Here is a 23,525-nt window from a genome sequence, read left to right as displayed (position 1 = left end):
CTCTCTCCCACCTCGAGCCCTGAATAAGCTGAAAGGGTTGAGGATGGGAGTGGGGAACCAGGGAGGAGTATGAGGGGGTGCACTGAGGGCCAGAGAAGCCTCAGGAAGAACTCAGAAGGAGCTGGTCAGTCCTAAGAGCTCCGGCTGAGAAGAAATTCCCTGTAAGAGAAAGAAATTCCAATAGTAAAATCAACTAAAGAAATCTAGAGTGACTTCAAGGAAAGGGAAAAGAGAAATTGCAAGATCCAAGCTGGTGAAATAAGGAATGTGGAATGTGCCTGCAGAGCTGCTGAACTCTGCCCAGGCAGAGCAAGAAGAGGCTGATGGAAGAAGCAGTCTCAGATTGCCCAGCTTCCCCCCACCCCCAAGAGGGCTTCCCAATCTATAGGCATCCTCATTGTACCCCATCTCCATCAAAGGCTCTCCTGCCTGCCCTCACTGGCTCACTGGGCAGGGGCACGGAGAGAGGGGTCAGATTGCCCCTTCCAGGAGGAGCACCTTGGGGTGAGTGACCATGTAGAGAGGAATAAAGCACACAAGGCGCTCAATTTCCACAAAGAGGTGGAGGTGATTGCCCGCTTTGGGAGGCTCAACAGAGTGAAATCACCAAGGAGCAGGCCAAGTGCAAGGGAAGTGCTGGAGAGGGCCCAGCTCATCTGGGGACCAGAGGCTGCCTTAGCACCCCATGCAGGAAGGGAGGGCTGGCATGACTTATCCTCACTGAACAGAGGAATGCCAAGTGTGGGCCCAACGCTATCATCCAGAGCATCTCTGGTCTGGATCCAGCTCATCCCTCACCCTGTGGCCCCTTCACACACCAGGGCCCCAGGGGCACACCTTGGTTATCCTGCTCTGGAACAGCCACGGACAAAGCCCATGTGTGCCTTACTCTTCCCCGCTGACCTTGGAAGGTCACCACAAGAAATGGGACAGAGTGTTGCACACAAAACTGTAGTCCCTTGGAAAGGTGGAGAGCTGGTGGGTGCCACTCCCTCCTCCTCAGATTGCAAGCCTCTAGGAGAACCAGGTCTTTTCCACAGTGTTGTTGCCTGAGGGTGATATTTGCTTGAATTCATTTCTTATTCTTTGGTGTGGTTAGAAGTGAACAAATGCAAGTATTTTTATAAGCTTTGAGCCAAGTGAACTATTAACCAGCTGTAACTTAATTTATCAACCCCTTTTTGGTGCAGTATGGCCCTACTGAATAAGAAGTGCACACTTTTTACTCTTAGGAAATGCTACTTGTTTTCGTTCATGTAGGCTGTATCCATTTTTAAAACCGGGAGGGAGGGGAAATATACATATATATATTTACCCAGTGATTTGAGGTGTGCCCACATTTTTAAATTATAGTTTTTTTAACCTTAAAAATAAAGTTTTTTTAAAAAAATATATCTTTTCTTTAAAATGAAAACAAAGGATTTGCTGCAGTATCTCTGGTTTCATAATAGGTCACCAGGAAAAAGGTTTGCATCAGGCACATGACTATACCTGTGGGGATCTCAGTCTTTGGGAGCTGGGTCTATAGGAACTTTTGGGAACCCAGATCATTTGTTCCATATGAAAATAGCTAGAAAATTAAGAAAAAGCAAATTACTAATATTTGAAAGATTTTTTTTCCCCAAGTATTTTTAGAATTTCAAATCATGGTGTTTTTATCCTTTCCCTCCAGAACTGGAAAATTTTTCCACTTCCGGACAGAAAGGGCTCTGTAGCAGGCTGTTCATCTCACGTGGCTGCTTTCCACCTGTTGTCACCTCTCTGCCCAGAGAGCTGGTGGGGTAAGGCTAGGGATTGCCTTCCAGAAAAAGGGGGTGAGGAGGTGAGCTCCTCCTCCTCTGCCCCAGATAGAGACCCAGGCCTCTGGTTCCTGATGAACACTGAAGAGCTCCATCCCTCCCTCCATGTGTTTACTTCAAGAGACTTCACTGAAGGGACTCTTTGCAGTTGTGCAAGGTTGTGGGTAGTAAGGTTAAAGCAGGGTTTCTCAGCCTCTGCACTGTCAACATTTTGGAGAAGGGACTGTCCTGGGCATTGTAGCAGCAGTGCTACATCCCCGGCCTCTACCCAGCAATGCCAGTAGCACCACCTCCTCTGAACTGTGACAACCAAAAATGTCTCCAGACATTGGCAAATGTCCCCTGGGGGGTAACATGTCGAGGTTGAGAACTGCCAGGTGAAGGGAGGCACTTAGAGACCAGCAGTGGTAGGAAACTGCCACTGCCCCTCGCACCCTGCAGCTGAGAGCAGAGCGACCGAGGTTACAGAACCCAGTGGGAGCTGAATTAGGGTTACAGCCACCGCCAGAACCTTGGCAACTTGCAGGGAAGGATACAGGAAAGAAACACCCAACTTCTCTCTCTTCCTGCCTTCCAAAATCTCAGTGTTCCCTCCCTATTAGAAGAATCTAGGTAGAAGCCAGGTGGCAAGGAGACTTGGGTTGATCCATGGAGATCAAATTCCTGGGGCACTGAGCGGGATAGAGAAGGACAAAGAATGGGTCCGGGGGTGGGAGGTGGGGGGTGGCAAACAGGAAATAATCAGTTTATTCATCCATCCATCTGTTCATTCAACATTTATAGGTAGCTTAGCAGAATGGTCCAGAATACAGGCTCTGGAGTCAGACAAGCCTGTATCTGAGTTTGTGTCTGGCCCTACCACGTACAGCCTGGGTGATCTTGAAAGAGTAAGTTCTCTAAACCTCAATAACCTTAAATGTAAAGTGGCAACAATAATCCTGTCTCCACGTGTGACCGGACTCTTGCGATCTTGAGGTTTTCCCATTGGGGAAACTCAACAAAGCCCTAAGTCAGTTGCTTTAGTACAAGACTCTAGTCAAGTGCCAAGTGAATGGTATCTGCTGTGTGCCCACTGCTATCTCATGGGTGATTCCAGGAAAAGGAGAGACATGGGGCTCAGCCACGGAATGCATTTCCTCACCATCTGTGAACACATTGAATACAGGTACGAGCAGAGACAGGTCACAGTGGGCTGGAGAGACCCAGACCACAGGACTTGAGTTGGGTCCGGAGGGATGAGTAGGCCTGGCTAAGTCAAGATGAGGAAGAAGATCCATCACACAGAAGGAATGATGAGGAAATCAAAGCCGTGAGAGGTGGAGGGAGAGGGAAGGCCCAGCAAGCAGTGGAGGGAATGTGAGGAGAGAGCTTTGTTTGAGGGTCTCAGTGTTCTCGTCTGTACAGGTAAGGGGCTGGCTGGAGGCCAGCTGCCCTCCTGGGTACCCTAGTGTAGGCGCCACAAGCCCGCATGCCTGCAGGGGTGAGGTGGGAGGCAGTAGGGCCAGATAGGGCACACAGATGCCTCCTACAGGGCGTGGCCACTGCTCTGCTCCAAGCAGCTGTTAAGTCGCAGTAAAACACAGGCATAGAGACATCAGGTTCTAATTTTCTGAATTTTCCAAAGATGCTAGGCATTTGGATTTTTATGAGAAATCTGATATTTAAAAAACCATGTGAGCTGTACCAAACTTGTGTGAGGACCCAGCAGTCCATTTGCACTGGTGCTTCCGCTGGGTCCCGTGGGGCCTGGGAACCCCGGAGCTGTGTGTGTTTGGTTGCCTCTATGTGTACGGTCTTTCTGTTTTTTGTTAATAAATTTATTTATTTATTTATTTATTTTTGGCTGCGTTGGATCTTCATTGCTGCGTGCGGGCTTTCTCTAGTTGTGGCGAGCAGGGGCTACTCTTTGTTGCGGTGCGTGGGATTCTCATTGCGGTGGCTTCTCTTTGTTGTGGAGCACGGGCTCCAGGTGTGCGGGCTTCAGTAGTTGTGGCACGCGGGTTCAGTAGTTGTGGCTCACGGGCTCTAGAGCGCAGGCTCAGTAGTTGTGGCGCACGGGGCTTAGTTGCTCCACGGAATGTGGGATCTTCCCGGACCAGAGCTCGAACCCGCGTCCCCTGCATTGGCAGGCAGATTCTTAACCACTGCGCCACCAGGGAAGTCCTACGTGTACAGTCTTTTAAACAGTGGTTTTCAGGGCTTAAAAAACAAAAAGAAGAAACAGAAGTAGGAGGAGGAAGAAGGGTCCACCTGGGCCAGCTGAAGTCTGAGTTCCCGGCCAGACTTAGTACCATGGCCAAGAGGGAGTGAGGCGAGGGGCTGACTCATCCAGGGCACGACGTAGAGCCGTGAGTGCGTGGGCAGTGGTCTCAGTGCCTGCTGGGCTGCCCTTGGGAGCACCGACTGGCACATTCGCGTCTTCTTTGATGAAATTTTCAAAATATTCAGCTAAAGAACAGAGACTAATACCACGAATACCCATGTTCCCCGACCCAGACTTCCTGCTGGGTTCATCAGAGCTGCTGGAGGGGCCACCTCTCTCTGTTCCTTAGGACAGACCTTCCTCTGGGTCATCTGTCTCAGGTTGGGGTCATCTGGGAGCTCTGTTTCATGGTAAAGTCTGAGATGATGACCTTTGATGGTTTAGGAAGTCCTCTCACTGACCGCAGTGCCTGGAGATCCCACCGCTGAGCCCTGGCTCCGAGGGCCCTGGAGAGTGGAGAGCCTCGGCTCTAGGGGTAGAGGGTCAGCAGGGGCAGGGGGCAGTGAGGTTCCTGGAAACCCTGCAAGAGTTGAATGGCAGAGTCAGCAGCTGAACCAAGCTTCGGTTCCACACTTGTTTCTCATGACTAGTTAAAATACAGGCTCTTGCCCTGCTGAGGGGGATGTGAAGAAATCTATGGAGAAGACTGGAAATGATGAAGCTGTCTGGAAACAGCTTAGTGAAACCTTAAAATATTTTCACTCACAAAAAAGGAAGCACAGTTGTACTTACTCAACTCTGCCCCCCCAAGCCTGCTCTAGGCCGTCTGCCCCTCCATCTTCACCTCCAGCTCCCCCAAACCCCCCTCTTAAACAGGCAGGTCTAACCTCCCTGCCCTTCCTTTTTTTTTTTTTAATGAAGGGTTTTTAATTTATTAATTAATTAATTTATTTTTGGCTGTGTTGGGTCTTCGTTTCTGTGCGAGGGCTTTCTCTAGTTGTGGCAAGCGGGGGCCACTCTTCATCGCTGTGCGCGGGCCTCTCACTGTCGCAGCCTCTCTTGTTGCGGAGCACAGGCTCCAGACGCGCACAGGCTCGGTAGTTGTGGCTCACAGGCCTAATTGCTCCGCAGCATGTGGGATCCTCCCAGACCAGGGCTCGAACCCGTGTCCTCTGCATTAGCAGGCAGATTCTCAACCACTGCGTCACCAGGGAAGCCCGCCCCTCTGCTCCTCCTTTTCATCCCAGCTATGCTTGGCCTCTGCCTGCCCGAGTTTCCCCTCCGTGTAGCTCTCCCTCCTCCCACTCCCCACTTTTTTTTTTCTCCTGTCCTTTCATTACTGCTAGTAATGGTATAATTAGTCCCTGTCATGCACCATCTTGGACTATTTCCTAACACTTCATATGTGTCAGCTTGCCTCTGACTAAACTATCTGCTCTCTGAGAGAAGGGCCTGGAATTTTCCTCATGTTTCTCACAGTCCCCCCTCCCTCCCAACCCCCTATCTGGTGATCGATAAATACTTGTGGGGAGATAAAAGCTTGAATTGATGGGTAAATGGGTGGGGGGAGCAGAGAGTTGGTTGGGTGGCAGGGTTGAGGGATTTTCCACAAATGCCTGAAACAGGATTCTCCAGAGCTAGTGGCAGGGAGAATCCAACCCATCACCATTTGCTCAGCATTTCCTGGGCTGACTTGACCTCTCTTGGGAAGGACTGGGAAGGAGGCTTGACCAATGGCCTTGGTCTAGAAGGCATCTCCCCCATGATACTTTAGAATCAGACGGTAGGTTTCTAATCCATGGTCTGAATTGGTTTTTAAGGTTGGCAACATAGAAAAAATCTATGTCGGCACTTTCATTTTAATCAGTACAGTTGAAAATGACCTCAAAGCCTATGACTTGCTTGTCTACCTGCCTAGAAATGATCCCTTCTCTTAGTCGGGGGACACAGCCTGGGACTTTGAGTGGATCCAGCATACTGCGTGAAGCCTGCACTTCAGCTCCCAGCCCCAAGGTGGGCCTCTTCCTGGAGGTGGGAAAGAAGACGGCAGGGGAGCAAGTAGGAGTTTCTGATCCCCAGGCGTCTGCCTTGGCAAGAGAGCCCTGATGTGGCCGGAGCAGTAGCAAGAGGAAGTCTACGCGGCAGCAGCCCTGCAGCCTCTTGTCTGCTGCCCTCCCCTGCAATCCAAGCGAGTTATTCATTCTCAAGGATGGAAAGCACAGGATTAACCAGTTCTAAATGCTCATTTGTTGGGTTTCCAACTCGCTTCCAAGTGACTGTTAATCCAGTCTGCCTTGCACTGTCCCCCACAGACATGAGTGTGTGCCAGCACCCCTTTCCCCCTTGAAGCGCTCCCAGAGGGGGCTTGCCTTAGCTACGTAGCCAGTGGGGGAGAGTCTAGGAGATGATTTTTCCCCCGCACTGACGTCTCCCCTCCCCTGACTCCTGCATCTCTTGGGATCCAGACCACTCCATGGAGCACCTGATTCCTTACTGTTGCCTGAGTGTTAGCCTGACCTTCCAGTCTAGACCACCAGCTTCCTGAGGACAGCACATGTCAGCCACTTGCTTTGCTTTCCCACAGTACTTAGCACAGCACCGGCCCCAGAGCAGACCATCAGCACCTGTTTCCTGACTATATGGTGAAGGGCCAGGCAGGGTCCCAGCTCCTCCCGGAAGTCTTCTCGAGCCTTCTCTCCACCTTCTGACCCAACCATTCACCTCTGCAGAGTCCTCCAGCACCTGAGGCCTGGGCCCCACAAGCAAGCCTGAGGGCTCTAGACATTTGGCTCCTCAAGTAGACTAGCCCTTTCCAGGCAGGCCCTGTGGCCAGGCTTCCTCCCAGCAACTGGAACTAACTTGGGCACATAGCAGAGTTTTTTTTTTAACGTAATAGTTTTACTGAGATATACCATACACATACCATACAAGTCACCCATTTAAAGAGTATGATTCAGTGTTTTTTTATCATACTCATAGACTTATGCAACCGTCAGCACAAACAGTTTTAGAATATTTTCATCACTCCAAAAAGAAATCCCACAACCTACCCTTGGTTCCTCTGTATTAGTTTCCTGTGGCTGCTGTAACAAATGACCACAAACTTGGTGGTTTAAAACAACACCAATTTATCATCTCATAGTTCTAGAGGCCAGAAGTCTGAAATTAAGGTGTCAGCAGGGCCACACTCCCTCTGCAGGCTCTAGGGAAGAATCTGGCCCTTGCCTCTTCCAGCTTCTGGAGGCTGTCACCATTTCCTTGCTTGCATCACTCCAGCCTCTGCCTCTTGTCTTCACATCACCTTCTCCTCTGTGTGTCTTCCTATGTGCATCTAGTGTCAAACCTCCCCCTGCCCCTCTCTTATTAGGACAACTGTGATGGCATCTAGGGGCCACCCAGATCATCCAAGATTATCTCCTCATCTCAGTATCGGGCTCAACTTAGTCACATCTGCAAAGACCCTTTTTCCAAGTAAAGTAACATTCACAGTGTCCGGGGACTTGACATAGATATCTTCTGGGAGGCCATTTTTCAGCCTCCCACACTCTCCATGCCCCCCAGCCCAGATGTAATGCATATAGCATAAAATACATCAAATTAAAGTGTGCATATGTACAAATTTCAGTATATTCATAAGGTTGTACAACCATCACCGCTATCCAATTCAAGAACATTTTCATCAACTCAAAAAGAAACACTGTATCTATCAGCAGTCATTCCTCATTCTCCAACCCTTGGCAACCACTACTCTACTTTTTGTCTCTGTGATTTGCCTGTTCTGGACATTTTGTATGAGTGGAATCATACAATATGTGGTCTTCTGTGTCTGGCTTCTTTCACTTAGCATGTTTTCAAGGTTCATCTGTGTTGTAGCATGTATCAGTACTTCATTCGTTTTTATAGCTGAATAATATTCCATTGCATGGATGTACCACAGTTCATTTATGCATTCATTGGTTCATGAACGTTTTGGTTGTTTCCACTTACTGGCTTTTATGAATAATGCTCTTATGAACATTCATGTACACATTTCTGTGTGGACATATGTTTTTTATACTTCTCTTAGTTATATGCCTAAGAGCAGGAGAGACTTTGAGACTGTTTTCCAAAGTGGCTGCACCATTTTACATTCCTACCAGCAATATATGAGAGTTTTAATTTCTTTACATCTTCACCAAAACTTAGTATCTATCTTTTTTATTAAAGTTATACTAGTAGGTATGAAGTGGTTTCTCATTGTGGTTTTGATTTGTCTTTCCCTGATGGTTAATGATGCTAAGTATCTTTTCATGTGCTTATTGGTCATTTGTATATGTTTTCTGGAGAAATGTCTATTCAGACCCTTTGCACAGGTTTTAACTGGGTTATTTGTCTTTTTATTATTGGGTTTTAAGAGTTTTTTTATGCATTTTAGATACAAATCCCTTGTATGTTCTCCAATTCTGTGAGTTTTTTTGCATTCTTTTTTTTTTTTAATAGTTCACACAAGTTGGGTTCTTACATAATTTTTTTTTTTAAACATTCAGCCTCTTTATTTATTTATTTATTTATGGCTGTGTTGGGTCTTCGTTTCTGTGCGAGGGCTTTCTTCTAGTTGCGGCAAGCGGGGGCCACTCTTCATCGCGGTGCGCGGGCCTCTCACTGTCGCGGCCTCTCTTGTTGCGGAGCACAGACTCCAGACGTGCAGGCTCAGTAGTTGTGGCTCACGGGCCTAGTTGCTCCGCAGCATGTGGGATCTTCCCAGACCAGGGCTTGAACCCGTGTCCCCTGCATTAGCAGGCAGATTCTCAACCACTGCGCCACCAGGGAAGCCCCTTTTTTTGCATTCTTAATGATGTCCTTTGAAGTACAAAAGTTTTCAATTTTGATGAAGTCTAACTTTTTTTGCTTGTGCTTTTGATGTCACATTTAAGAAACCATTGCCTACTCCTCTATTTTTCTATGAGTTTTATAGTTTTACCTGTTAAACTTCAGTCTTTGATACATTTTGAGTTTATTTTTATATATGTTGTGAGGTAGGGGTCCAGTTTCATTCTTTTGCATGTGAATATCCAGTTGTCTTTGCTCCACTGGTTGAAAAGACTGTTCTTTCCCCCCAGCCAGTTGTTTTAACACCCTTGTCAAAAATCAATTGACTGTAATTGTGAGAGTTTATTTCTGGACACTCAGTTCTATTCCATTGATCTATATTATGTCTATCCTTATGCCAGTTTTAAAATTGGGAATATAAGTCCTCCAGTTTTGTTGTATTTTTCCAGATTGTTTTGGCTGTTCTGGACACACAACAGATTCTTCCGACAGACTTGTTGCTTGGTCACTTGCTTTCTTGCTTCCTCGATGGACCTGCAGGCCTGTGAGAGCTTGGCTGGCCTGTATGGTTAGGTGAAAAATTCCTCCCCCTACTCTTCAGCCTCCCCTGCAGAAGGCATTTGGCCAGTAGAGATCTGGGCTGTTCTGGCTGAGCTATCTTCATCCAGGGCAAGGTAGAAAAAGAGGGAATTTGGTGAGGTGCACCTGGCCCCTCAAGCAGGTCTAAATCCAACTAATCCTGCCCTCACCCCCAACCCAGTGTCCCTTCCCCATCTCTCCTCACCTTGCAGGGTCAGTGTTTGGATGGTTATAATTCTAGTAGATTTCACTTCCAGCCAACACACCAGCTCTCCTCTTGTGCTTCCGTCATTCCTGTCACTCCTGCCGCTTCCTAAGCATGATGCACAGCAAAATGGTGCAGGATGGAGGATGTCTGTCGTGTCAGGTGGGGCAGGTGCATCAGTCTGGCCTTCCTGGTGGCATCTCTGGTCACCTCCAAGTGTTCTTCATGGACCCAGCAGGAATGTTGCCTGAGCTGCAGGCACTGGTTTTGCTGGTGGATGAAACTGTTTCCTTCCCTATGGGGCTTTCAGTCCTTGCCTTAAGGAGACAAAAAGAAAGGTTGCGGGGAAAACGGGTGAATCAGAGGGCAGGTTTTTCTGGAAGATTTCAAGATAAGCTGACCTGCTGCTGGTGCCACAATACTGAGGACTTACAGGTTTGACCCTTTTTTTCAAAATATGGCCCCCAGCTGGGAGCTCTTTTTCATGAATAAAAGTGATAAAACTGAGTCTGACTTATTCATCTCCACGGGTTACTGGGAGTGTTTCTCCATGGCTTCCCTGCAGGGGGGGGGTTGGCCTATGACTGAGGGAGACTTAGCTCAGTGCCATCACTGCTAACTGTGCAAACTTGGACCTGTTACCCAACCTCTGTGAGCACAACTTCCTTGTTTGTTAAATAAGGATACCTCCCTCCTGGTGGTGGGAGCAATAAGAGTTCAAATAGAAGGAAAGTGTTCGTTATTATCAGCTTCTTGCTGGCTTTCTTTGTGGCAGTCCCTGTGTTAGTATTCAAACCAAATCAAGTGGGGTAAAGGAAGAGATTTCATGATCTCTAGAGCCATAAACTGGAATGTTTTGAGCATCTGCTATGTGTTTAATTGTATGCTGATCTTCATGTGTATTTTCAGTTCTTTGAGGTTTGAAAGATGCCGATTAATGGTATCTCTTCCCCATACAGACTCTAAACCAGTTGAGAACTACACAGGGGAGTCAGTAGAGATAAAAATAGAGATTGTATTATAGGTGAAGGCTGGACCAACACATGGCTCACACCGACAGCTAAAATGTACCTTCACGCCTCCCCCCAACTTTTTCTGTTTCGCAGTTTGAAGCCTGATTCCAGGCTGCAGAGCCTAAGGGGCAGGTGTCCTGAGGGATTGATTTGGGGCTCTGAGGATAGTAACATTGATCCTTTGGCTGCTTCTGTGAGTCATGGGCTCTATGTAGTGCTGGCCCTGCTGGAGGTTCACCAACTCTGTTTATCTCACCAGGAAGACCTACATCTCTGGAATGTTGGTGCTAATCCTCCAAATCTGTGCTCTGCATGCACCATGAAACTTGTTGTCAATTCCGGTTTCTTTATAGCCACTTAAAGCTCTCTGACTGTACGCAAGTGAGTTAAAGTATCTGTGCCTGGATTCCTCATCTGTGAAGTAGGGATGGTAATACCCAACCCAAAGGATGCTGAAGGACTGGAAAGAAAGGACTTGCTTAGGGACCGGCACCTAATAGGTCCACTAAGCCTGGTTCAATGCCCTGGGGAACTCAGCTTTCCATTCCAGACTCTCAGGCTTCTCCCTGTGTGCTGAGCAAGTCTCTTTGGGGGCCAAATGGTCACAGACAGGTCTGTGGGCTGGAGTGGAGATGTGGATTTGAGAAAGATGAGGTCTCAGTAGAAGTGTGTCATTGAAAGATAAGCATTGGTGTATGGAGGCATCCATAGAGATTTATTGTCTGTGCGGTGGGATTTCAGTCCTACGTTTCAGGCCTCCTCCAGGTTGGGGGTGGGAGACACGGGGTTGTTAGCAGAAATGTCAACGCCCTGAGCCTCCCTTCAAACCCATATTTAGGACTGTCTAAGGCAAAATGGTGAAGTAAGCAATGGTTTCCCCAAGGCACCCACTTCCTCTTTCTGCACCCCATTCGACTCTTTTAGCACCCTTCCTCCATCCAGCTAAGAAAATGAGTCTCTGGAAAACGATTTCACGCTAACACAGAGGGCAGCAGAATATGAGCTAATTCCAGCCCCCCACCTGTCACTGTACGGCCTGTGAACTACAAACGGTTTTTACATTTTTAAATGGTTGGAAAAAATCAAAAGAATATTATTTTGTGAAATAAAAATTACATGAAAGTCAAATTTTATTGTAACATAAATAAAGTTTTATTGGAACCTAGCCACAACCATTTGTTTACATATTGTCTATGGCTGCTTTCAGTCAGAGACCGTAAGACTCCCAAAGTCTAAAATATTTACCTTCTGGCCCTTTAAGAAAAAGTTTGCTGATGCCCTGCTCTAAGATGTTAGAGAGTTAATGTGTTATGTGCTCAATGGGATTTGGTTCAGAGGAAGGGACAAAGCAATGGAGTTCAGGCATTGTCAGCAGGCCTGCAGAGGAGACGCTGGGTGGGAAGCTTTCGTGATATCCTTCCAGTTAGAAGGGCTGAGGGGAGATAGATGTCTAGTCTTGTAGGTGGGGCTGCTTCTGTCCACACTGGGATAGGGGGTATGGAAATGGTGGGATTCAGGCCTATGACTCACTCTAGCTGCACAGACAGCAGGATTCAGGAGTGGATTAATAACTCTTAGTGAGCGTATCCCATTATCCCACCAGCTTCCCCCCTGCCAGGCTAGTGGCAGTGATTTTCCTTTTTTTTTTTTTTTTTTGGCTGCGTTGGGTCTTCGTTGCTGCGCGCGGGCTTTCTCTAGTTGCGGCGAGCAGTGGCTACTCTTCGTTGCGGTGTGCGGGCTTCTCATTGCGGTGGCTTCTCTTGTTGTGGAGCACGGGCTCTAGGTAGGCGGGCTTCAGTAGCTGCAGCACGCGGGCTCGGTAGTTGTGGCTCGCGGGCTCTAGAGTGCACGGGCTTCAGTAGTTGCAGCGCGTGGGCACAGTAGTTGCGGCGTGCGGGCTCTAGGGCGCGCAGGCTTCAGTGGTTGTGGTGCACGGGCTCAGTAGTTGTGGCCCACAGGCTCTAGAGCACAGGCTCAGTAGTTGTGGTGCACGGGCTTAGTTGCTCCGTGGCATGTGGGACCTTCCCGGACCAGGGATCAAGCCCATGTCCCCTGCATTGCTAAGGCAGATTCATTCATTCATTCATTCATTCATTCATTCATGGCTGTGGTGGCTTCTCTTTGTTGCTCAGCACAGGCTGTAGCAGCGTGGGCTTCAGTAGTTGTAACACGCGGGCTCAGTAGTTGTGGCTCGCGGGCTCTAGAGCGCAGGCTCAGTAGTTGTCGCACACAGGCTTAGTTGCTCCGTGGCATGTGGGATCTTCCTGGACCAGGGCTCAAACCCGTGCCCGCTGCATTGGCAGGCGGATTCTTAACCACTGTGCAACCAGGGAAGTCCCTGGCAGTGATTTTACCTGAAGCCTTTAACGTTCCTGGAGTCCTGCACAGCCTCCCCAGTTGGCCCTGAGCAGCACATTCATAGCTCACCTCTCTCATTTCCACAGAATTTGCCTTCTGCCGGGTGGACGCCTCCATCGCACTGGATCTGGCCCTGGCTGTGCTGTGTGACCTGCTCCAGCAGTGGGACCAGCTGGCCCCTGGACTCCCAGTCCTGCTAGGATGGCTGTTGGGGGAGGGTGATGACCTCATGGCCTGTGTGGAGAGCGTGCATCAGGTAATCCTGGGGTGTCAGGGCAGTGGAGGTGGGTGGGAGTGATCCTACACCCACCGGATGCAGCACTTACAGGCTTACATGGGCTTGATGTGCCTGCTGAAAGTGTGCTTCTGGATGCTCAGATTACAGAGCAGTAAGCAATTAGGGAGTCTCCAAATGGCCCCAGCAGCCCGAGGGTGCTGCTGGGGCAGCTCTCGTGCTGGCTGTGGAGTTCCAACGGTAAGCCTTCCGATCAGTGTGGGGAGGGGTCTTTGAAAGAGGCCCCTTGGAAGTTGAGAGTTTAATTATGGAGAATGCTTATTCGTCAACATTGGAGTGACCAGGGGCTCCCCATGGTTAGGTCTGAAGGTGAAACACTTCCAGAGAATCAGGGTCCTTCCAGGGTCTCTGCTGCTTGAAGAAAACTGTGAGCCTCGCCAGGTGGGGGTCAGTCAACAGATAGGGAAACTGAGGACCCAGATAAGCAGTAAAAGCATCTTGAGAACTGAAATTCGTCTCTGCCAGTGTCTAACTCAGCTGGCCTTCTTGGCATCCCCAGCAGGCCAATAGTTCAAAAAGCAGCCTGTTTATGGGAAATTAGGAGACAAGATAAAGTGTCTGTGATAAAATGACCTTGAAAATCCCCAGCATTATAGAAATTTGGTTTCATACTGAGAGACTAGTGTCTCATGTTTGTCAATTCTTCGCTCTTTGCTGCTCAGATCTCCCTTCCTCCCTCCTCTCTGATTTCTAGATGCACCTTCAGGTCTAGGGCCCCCTCCTGTGTTGAGGTCCCCTTTTCAGCACCAAGCCCCCAAAATATCTTGGCTGAGAACCACAAACACATCTTTATCAAAGGTCATGTTAAGTCTGGGGGAAAAAATTTTCTCTCCAGTGGAGAAGTACAACGAGTGAAAATAGAAGGTGACCTTCAAGGCTGCAAGTGCTGTGTGTACAGGGGTGTTGACAGGCGAGAGTGGGCCCTCTGTCAGGTGGGGAGGGGACACACTGCTTCTGCATCTGCCAGGACTCTGCTCTGGACTGGGGCCAGTCAGCATCCCCTGTAAGGTTGACTTTTGGCTTTTTAATCGGACTTAGGTGGAAGAAGACTACCTGTTTGAAAAAACAGAAGTCAACTTTTGGGCTGAGACCCTGATCTTCATGAAATACCTCTACAAGCACCTCTTCCGCCTCCTCTCCAAGTCCAGCTGGTGTCCCCTCAGCCCCGAGAGGCTCTGTCATCTTCAGAGGACAGCGTCAGAGCAATGCCACCTCCTTTCCCAGCTCTTCAGAGAGCTGCCACCAACTGCTGAGTTTTTGAAGACGGCGGAGTTCACGAGACTGCGCGTTCGGGAGGAAAGGGCTTTGGCTTGCCTGAGGCTACTGGCGTTTCTGGAAGGAAAGGAAGGGGAAGACACCCAGTTCTCAGGGCTTTGGACTCTCCTGCAGCAGTGAATCAGTTAACTCTTCCAAGAACAGAAACGGCTTGTTGAAGAAAGAAGACTTGTGGGGTTGGGGGTAGGGTGGATTGTTCCCCCAGTCAATCCGCAGGAAAATGTTGAACAGAAACTTAAGCGTCTTCTCCCCTTCACAACTCCCCCACTTCTGTGAGTCTAGTATTCTGTCCTACAGAGGACTTTTTCTTCAGTTCAGTCATTCAAGGCAGCCTCGTTTATTGCAGCTACTGTAGGAAGTGAGGCTACCACGTTGAATATTGACTCTGTTCCCAGGTGCAGGCCACCTGCAGGCCTGAATTAGCCTTTTTCATCCCCCAGGACCTCCAGTGTCCAACCAGAGCCGGCCTACATTTTTCTCTGAATTGACTACACAGAGTTGGGTTTTAACACATGATTTTCCCCCCCTTTTCTGGCTAGTTGTAGGAGCTGGATTAGTTGGCAAACAGCCCACTTGGTCAGAATTCCAAATTTTATTCGATTTTAGCAAAGGCAGAAATATGTTCCAAATGTTGGATCCTGGGAGAATCAAGGATCGACTTCATACAAATAATTTTGTTTTTACTGTCTGCATGTTTAAGCCTTCAGTGACCTACACATGCCATCCTAATTATTAAAAGAGCCATTAAGAGCTCCTACCCACCTCTCCCCACCATAAAAAGTATTTGTGCTATTGTTAGGAAAACAGATTCACCACCCAGTGAAATCATAGACTCTTGGCTGTTAGAAGGAACCTGGGGAAAGGAGAGTCAGAATAAATGACTTATTTGATGCCTACACTGTTTACTGTCATTTTCTTGGTGGCAGTAACAAGAAGATTCTTATTTAAGATGCTAGAAAACTTTTATCCATTTCAGTGATTTAACCTGGAAACCTTAAGGGTTTTCTGCTTTTCTAAGTCCAGCCCTCCCCTCTTCCTCAGACACCCAGCAGGTGTCGCTCTTGCATACGTTTTGCTGCTAGTTTTGTTTTTCACTGGCTTACCAGTTTTAATTTATAATTTGAGAGTAAGTGTTACCCAAAGACAGTTATCTTGAAATTCATAGCTTTGATGGGTCATAGCCTCATCCACGTTCATTTTTCATCCTAGTTATCTGAAAAAATCATTTCAGTAATCCTATGTACACTTGGCCCAGCTTTTTAGGGTCTGTAAATACCTCTCAGGTGAGCAATCAGAATTATTTTATTCATGTTTGAGGGTCTGGAGGGGCAGTTTAGAGGGGAGAGGGTTTGATATGATCATTTCCTACTACAGAAAGACTTATATTTCAAATGTAATTTGTTTCTCTTTGAAAGAAAACCACCTAACACTAAAAAATAGAGCCTACTAGAAGAATAGAGAAAGGTCTGTGTAGGAAGAAGCAAGGAAAGAAGTTAACTTAGTGTCCAAAGTTTTGCCCTGAAGAGACAGGAAATTCCCTGGTGGTTTTGCACTACTCAGCTCAAAATGTGTTTTCTGTGATCCTGAATTAATAACCTGGTTAGGCATCTGTGTAGCCCACACTTGATGGAAAGTTGCCAACTGAACATTTCTTTTTGTTCTGAGAAGACGTGGCTGGTGAGAAGTCAGGGAATTGTTGGCACAATGTGGTGATAACCATGGTAGAATAATTATGAAACTGGCTCCAGCAAAGCCCAGCTCACTGGAAAAGGCCAGCATTCCTTTTTTCTCCATTTAAAATGAAATAAAAGCAGTTACATAATAATAAAAATATTTTCTACCAGCAGGTACTCTGTACCAAAGCATGTACCATAGCATGTTTACATGTTAGCTCCAAAGTCCTTCTACCAAGCCTGCAAAGTGGGTGTTCTCATAGCTGTTGAGAATTACCCCAGATTTTGATTTTGGCTGGTTGTAGCCAGCCTGAGAGCACAGGAGAGACAGATGTTTCCACTGGTTTTTGTATCTGAAATCTTGTCACTGACCTCCAGTAGCAGTGGTGAGGGAAATTGCTGTTTCACACTTTCCTGATGCATTCCCACGGGAAACTCAGAATACCCCACTGTTGGGGCCATCCTCAGACTCTTGTGCTGTGGTTCATTTCAACAAAGAAAACAGCATCAGGGTTCTTGGGTATTCTAGGCTGTGTCAGCCATGGTTGCCCAGCCTTGTCAAGGGGCCAGTGTAGGCCGGGTGGCAAGAGTGAAGCAGTCACTTCTTCTGAGGTCACTGCCCTTGGCTCCAAGCTCGAGGGTCCAAGATTTGGTGACCCCTCAGCACTGCATTCACGATTCTGTAGACCTCCACCCATCTGGCCATACTCCAGAGGCCTGGCTTTCTCCATTTTTATGCTTTGTCAATTTGTTTTAATAAATAAGATGGAGTATACTTATCTTTTAAAAACCTTAACAGATAACTCATTTGCACCTTGACAAAGGTGAGAGATGAGTAAAGCAGGAATTATCTTAGTTTTACAAAGAAACCCGGGTGCCAAAGTGATTTTGTGATTTGCCTAAAATCACATGGCTTATAAGGGACAGGGCCTGAACTCCAGCCCTATGTTTCTGATCCTGAAGTCCTTGCAGCCCTACGCTGACTCCAGCTCCCTGGGTGGGTGAGGAGTCCAGCAATGGGCTCTGCCTGCAAGCTGAACTCTAAAGAGTAGGTTTCCTGAGTGACAGGCCTGGCTCATTCCCTCCCAGGGTAACTGAAACAGGGAATGAGCGCCACCGAATGGAAGTAAGCACAAGGAAACAGCCAGAAACAAGATCAACTGGGCAAGGGGGCGTGGGTCTCGGGAGCTTCTTTCCCTGGCGGGTACTGGACCTTCCAACTTAGGCCCAATTACAGCCTAGGCTGCCAGGTGTGCGAAATCATGGGCCCCGCTCCAGCTTTTTTGGCAGCATATCCGTAGACGCCGAGTGAGAAGTGTCCTGGACCGGACTCCAGATCTGCCCCAGTGGGGCTGACAGTGGCTTTGGCTGCACTGGGCGCTAGGGGGGGGTGTCTGCCCCGTACCCGGAGGGCGCGCGTTGGCAAAGAGCATTTCCCAACGCGGGCTTCTGGGGTGTGGGTCTGGCGAGAGAAGGAAACCGGGGCGAGCCCACCAGGCGCATCCTCGGTGCCTAGCCCAGCCTGGCTGCGGGTCGGCCTAAGCCGGAGCCCTCAGCCCACAACGAGTTAAGGCGGGGCGCGGCGCCCTCAATGGCCCGGGAGTTAAGGGGCTAGGAGGGCGCGCCAGGCCAAGGCTGCGGCGGGCGGGAGCCTCGGCTGGCAGCTGTACCACAACCCCCAGGAGGGCTGGGGAAAGCCGGACAGATCAGCAGACGGACGAGGCGTTGGGAAGTGCCTCCATGCCTGCGCGGCTCTCCTGGCCTTTCCTTCCGTCCTCCCAGCCGGCTCCCCCGCCCGGGACGCCCCGCGCCACTCCGCGCCTTTGGCCCTGGCTCAAGGTCTTGTGATGTGATTAGCAAAGCCAGCGCCTTGTCCTCAGACACTCAGCCCTGCCCGGCAGGGCTCGGCGCTCAAGCCCTGTTTACTGCACGCTGGGCGGGAAGAGGGGCGGAGGAACCAGCCCAGGCTCCTCCGGGCGAGACTGCCCTGGCAGCCGCCCGCGTGGCCGCTCCGGCCCCCACCCCCACCGCGTCTCCACGTGCAGTCGGGATGGAGCCACTACCGGTCAGACTCGGGCCCAGAGTCCCCGCCCCCCGGCCGCAGCACCCTTAGCAAAAACAGCCGGGCCGCGCGGACGGTTGCAATATTCTTGCATTTTGCAATTCCCGCGCCCAATATAAAACCGAGGGTGGGAGATAAAAGCTCCGCAATTTCGCCTAGCAGGACCGGGCGGGAAAAGACACGTCCAGGGCCGCAGAAACCCGGCCACGTTAAACGTGCAGGGGATTTCCAACAGTACAGCCCCAGAGGAGGGGAGCCATACCTTCCCGCCGCCACCCAGCAGCACCCATCTGGGCCGAGCTCTCCACGCCGCCCCGGGCGCCCCAGCGGCCAGCCCCGCCCCGAGGCCTCTCCGCCCCCTCCCCCAGAGGAAAAAAAAATTGGCGGCGGCCAATGGGAGGCCAGGAAGGCGCCTGACGTCCGCAAGCCGGCGGGCGGCGTTGCCTGGAGACCCCGGCGGGGTCAGCCTTCTGTCCCCTCCCCGCGGCAGGCCCGCCCCGCCGCTGCCGCGCTCCGGGGCTCTATATAGGGCGCGCGCTCTCGGGCGGCTGAGTTCCAGCAGTCCGCGAGCTGCCGTCGGCTCCGCGCGGGGGGGGGCGGGCCGGGCACCCCGGGGCGCGGAGGAGCGCTCTAGCTTCACTCTCCTCTCCCCCCACTCTGCACTCCCGGGCACCCTCAAACCAGTTCAAGCTGCTGCCCCCGCTGCCTCTTTTCTCGCCCCCCAGCAAACTTTCGGTCCCTCCCCCGCCCCTCGCCCGTTATTCGTCGTGGCTCAAGCCCGCCCGCGCCGCCCCGAGGGCTCCTCCGGACCTCCCAGCCTGCAGCTCCGACCATTACAGGATCCAGAAACATGTCGACCACACTTCTGTCCGCCTTCTACGATATCGACTTCCTGTGCAAGGTACGCGGAGGAGCAGGGAGGGAGGAGGACGGGCAAGCAGGAAGCCCTTCGAGTTTTCAGGCTTGGCCTTCTGTCCTCGGCTTTGGGGGTCCTCTTCCCGCCTTGACTTTTTGGGCTCGGGAAAAATGCCGGAGTTCGCAGTGTGTGCGCGAACCTTGTGGACGGGGAGAAGGAGCGGGGAGGAAGGGCAGGAGGGAGTCGCTGTAGCTGTTTAGTTCCTCCGCAGCCGACCACAGCCACGCTTGCCCGGGGCTTCCCGGACGGGGTTTGCGCCGCCCAGGCCGGCGGCCCACGGCTGAGGATCACATGTCGCAACCCAGCGCGGCCTAGGGTGGAGAGTCCGGCTCCTCCCAACGCGAACTTGATTCTTGTGCGCGTGTAAGGGTGGAGGTTGGGGGCCGAGTCGAGATCCGAAAAAAAGAAAAAGAATTGGAGGGCTGGAAGTGGTTCTTCTGCAACTCACCCCAACGCATCCCTCTCCTCTTCCTTTTCCCACTTTTCATCCCTTCCCCGCTACCCTCCTTTTTGGCAGACGGAGAAGTCCCTGGCCAACCTCAATTTGAACAACATGCTGGACAAGAAGGCGGTGGGGACACCCGTGGCCGCCGCCCCCAGCTCGGGCTTCACGCCGGGCTTCCTCCGACGGCACTCAGCCAGCAACCTGCACGCGCTCGCCCACCCCGCGCCTAGCCCCGGCAGCTGCTCGCCCAAGTTCCCGGGCGCAGCTAACGGCAGCAGCTGCGGCAGCGCGGCGGCGGGCGGGCCGGCCTCCTACGGCACCCTCAAGGAGCCGTCGGGGGGCGGCGGCACGGCCATGCTGAACAAGGAGAACAAATTCCGGGACCGCTCGTTCAGCGAGAACGGCGAGCGCAGCCAGCACCTCCTGCACCTGCAGCAGCAGCAGAAGGGGGGCGGCGGCTCCCAGATCAACTCAACGCGCTACAAAACTGAGCTGTGCCGGCCCTTCGAGGAGAGCGGCACGTGCAAGTACGGCGAGAAGTGCCAGTTCGCGCATGGCTTCCACGAGCTGCGCAGCCTGACGCGGCACCCCAAGTACAAGACGGAGCTGTGCCGCACCTTCCACACCATCGGTTTCTGCCCCTATGGGCCTCGCTGCCACTTCATCCACAACGCTGATGAGCGGCGGCCCGCGCCGTCGGGGGGCGCCTCCGGGGACCTGCGCACCTTCAGCGCCCGCGACGCGCTGCACCTGGGCTTCCCGCGGGAGCCGCGGCCCAAGCTGCACCACAGCCTCAGCTTCTCGGGCTTCCCGTCAGGCCACCACCAGCCCCCGGGGGGCCTGGAGTCGCCCCTGCTGCTCGACAGCCCCACGTCGCGCACGCCGCCGCCACCCTCCTGCTCCTCGGCTTCGTCTTGCTCCTCGTCCGCTTCGTCCTGCTCCTCGGCCTCGGCTGCCTCCACGCCCTCGGGCGCCCCGACGTGCTGTGCCTCCGCGGCGGCAGCGGCCGCGGCCGCGCTGCTGTACGGCACCGGGGGCGCCGAGGACCTGCTCGCGCCGGGCGCACCCTGCGCCACCTGCTCGTCGGCCTCGTGTGCCAACAACGCCTTCGCCTTCGGTCCGGAGCTGAGCAGCCTCATCACCCCTCTCGCCATCCAGACCCACAACTTCGCCGCCGTGGCCGCCGCCGCCTACTATCGCAGCCAGCAGCAACAGGGCCTAGTGCCCCCCGCGCAGCCCCCGGCGCCGCCCAGCGCGCCCCTCCCTGCCAGCGCTGCCGCGCCGCCCTCGCCGCCCTTCAGCTTCCAGCTGCCACGCCGCCTGTCCGAGTCGCCCGTGTTCGACGCGCCCCCTAGTCCCCCGGACTCACTGTCTGACCGCGACAGCTACTTGAGCGGCTCCCTGAGCTCGGGCAGCCTCAGCGGCTCTGAGTCCCCCAGCCTCGACCCCGGCCGCCGCCTGCCCATCTTCAGCCGCCTCTCCATCTCCGACGACTGAGGCAAGAGGGCGCTAGTGAGGAGGAGGAAGGGAAGGCCGTTCTGGGGGTGTTGGAGGGAGCCCCTGCAGTCGCGCCCCTGCTGGGGGCAGGGAGGCTCGGGAGTGTGGGGGGCTGACCTCGGCCACAAGCAGACTGCAGGCCGCACCGAGCACTTGGACTCGAACTTGTGTGCCGGGAGGGGCCCCCACCCCTCCCCTTTCGGTTTCCTCTTGTTTTGTTTTGTTTTGTTTTTTATTATTATTTTTATTATTATTACGAAATTTCATTCTTGTTGAGCGAAAAAAAGCCAACGAACTTTTTGTATTGAACAAAATATTCACAACAGCAGTTGTGATGCGAATAGAACAAAAACCAAACACAAACTTTTTTAGGTCTCCGATGAGTTTGGGACTTTAGGAAAAATCAACCCAGCACCAGCAGCTACCAACCACCATTCCATATCTTCACTTGCAAAGCATTAGCTACAGTCCAGATGTGGGGACTCTTATCTTGAGAGAGGTTCCTAATTGTCTCAGACCAGTGTAAACAAACAAGCCAACCAACACCTTGCTAAACCTATAAGCTTTTAGAATCCAATATTCTGCCAAGAATATGCCTTGATAGTAGACCTCAGCTCCATAGATGTTTTTTGTTTTTTAACGAAGTTATATATGTCTGGAAAAAAAAAAAAACCCTTGCATTCCAAAGTTTCATACTGGTTCCTGGTTTCATTGCCACCACTTAGTGGATGTTTAAGTTAGAACCATTTTGTCTGCTCTTTCTGGAAGCCTTGGGCAGAGCTTAGTTTGTAATTGTTGGGGAATAACTGCTGAATTTTTAGCTGTTTTGAGTTGATTCGCACCACTGCACCACAACTCAATATGAAAAAAACTATTTAACTTATTTATTATCTTGTGAAAAGTATACATTGAAAATTTTGTTCATACTGTATTTATCAAGTATGATGAAAAGCAATAGATATATATTCTTTTATTATGTTAAATTATGATTGCCATTATTAATCGGCAAAATGTGGAGTGTATGTTCTTTTCACAGTAATATATGCCTTTTGTAACTTCACTTGGTTATTTTATTGTAAATGAGTAAAAAAAAAATCTTAATTTAAGAGATTGTATGTAATATTTATTTCATTAATTTCTTTCCTTGTTTACGTAAATTTTGAAAGATTGCATGGTTTCTTTACGGAAATCTTATCTTGATGCTGTGGAAGTAGTTTGAGGAATATCTTATGAGTTTTTCTTAGAATGTATAATGGTTGTAGCCCATCCAACTTTAAAAGAAAAAAAGTGACCACATACTTCGCAATCAGGCTTACATGTGGCATGCTTTTCTCATTCCATCTTTATAAATCAGAAAATGTTTTTTGTTTGCTTATTCCACCAGTTCTACTGTGACATACTCTGCATATAAAGACATGTAGCAATAATGGGGGGGGGAGGGTAATCTCACAGTGCCTTTGGAAGGGCCAGAACTTGCCTTAAAACTTCCTCAACCAAATAAGTATTTTGTCTATTAGTGCTTGAGAGAATTTGAATGTAGGATGGGTTCAACTGCACAAAAGGAAAAGATTTTTACCACTTTTTTTTGTATAGCTATAAAGTGAAGAGGCCACCTCTTAGTGCTAAAATGGTATGTAGTACATGAATATGCCTTGTTTAATTACAGAAAATTCCAAAACTTGTACTATTTTTTTTTTTCCGTGTGGAAAGGCAGGAATGCTTTCCTGGACAGCGGATGAATGAGCAGTAGACGTAGTTTGTTTGTACGTAGGTACAGTTGGAGCACTATGTATGTATGTATTCTGGACTACTTTGACAGAAGTAGGTATTTGAATGTAACAAGGTTAAGTCAACTTGAGTTGTAATATATTTGGGGAATCAGTTCACTACAAATTGTGACTGTAAACATTGTACTGTAAATGTTTTGTAGTTTTCCCCCAATAAAACTTTTGGGAAAAAAAGGTATTAATGTGTAAGATAGCTTCCTTTTTTTAAATGGGAGTATCTAGGTTTCTGGCTTCCCACCACTGTCATGCATTGCCCAGGTCTTAGAGGGATTGGGGGCTAGGGTTTAGAGAGCTGGCAGAGCCAGAGTTCAGAAGAGCCTGTCCCCCTATATATTTTTTATACAAGTTCTTTTAGCTGAAAGAAAGTAATTTGGACTGTCAAGGGCATTAGTTAGCTGTTCCCCTTGGTAATAAGATGCATCCCCGTGTTGGCTGACTGGCTGGTGGCTGGGCCTGGCTGGGAGGCCTGAGGCGTGTGGCCTGCCTGTGAGTCACCAAGCGGATCACGTGTCTGCAGTGGCAGCTGAAGGTCTGATTTTTTTTTTTTTTTTTTCCCACTGGGACGCACAGGGAACCAAACTGCTTGGGTGAGGAGGGGTCTTGCCAGCC

The 23,525-nt window shown here is 50.4% G+C and overlaps 2 protein-coding genes across 3 annotated transcripts in view; both read left to right on the top strand.

The window, feature by feature from the left end:
- Window positions 1-16,984, top strand: part of THADA (THADA armadillo repeat containing) — a 318,246-nt gene extending 301,262 nt beyond the window's left edge. For both annotated transcript variants that reach the window (XM_061210468.1, XM_061210467.1), the window contains exons 37-38: window positions 13,053-13,222; window positions 14,300-16,984. In XM_061210468.1, the coding sequence (XP_061066451.1) occupies window positions 13,053-13,222; window positions 14,300-14,656 (527 nt within the window). In that variant the 3' untranslated portion in view covers window positions 14,657-16,984. The remainder of the gene's footprint in view (window positions 1-13,052; window positions 13,223-14,299) is intronic.
- A 1,841-nt stretch (window positions 16,985-18,825) lies between these two features.
- ZFP36L2 (ZFP36 ring finger protein like 2) lies at window positions 18,826-23,094 on the top strand. Its single transcript, XM_061211230.1, has 2 exons — window positions 18,826-19,172; window positions 19,705-23,094. The coding sequence occupies exons 1-2, from the start codon at window positions 19,122-19,124 to the stop codon at window positions 21,127-21,129; spliced, it is 1,476 nt and encodes a 491-aa protein (XP_061067213.1). The 5' UTR covers window positions 18,826-19,121; the 3' UTR covers window positions 21,130-23,094.
- The last annotated feature ends 431 nt before the right edge of the window (window positions 23,095-23,525 follow it).

The sequence above is a fragment of the Eubalaena glacialis genome, chromosome 14 (assembly GCF_028564815.1).
Source record: "Eubalaena glacialis isolate mEubGla1 chromosome 14, mEubGla1.1.hap2.+ XY, whole genome shotgun sequence".
Classification (NCBI taxonomy): Eukaryota; Metazoa; Chordata; class Mammalia; order Artiodactyla; family Balaenidae; genus Eubalaena; species Eubalaena glacialis.
Note: the sequence above shows the minus strand (reverse complement) of the source record. Positions and strands in the feature narration are given on the sequence as shown.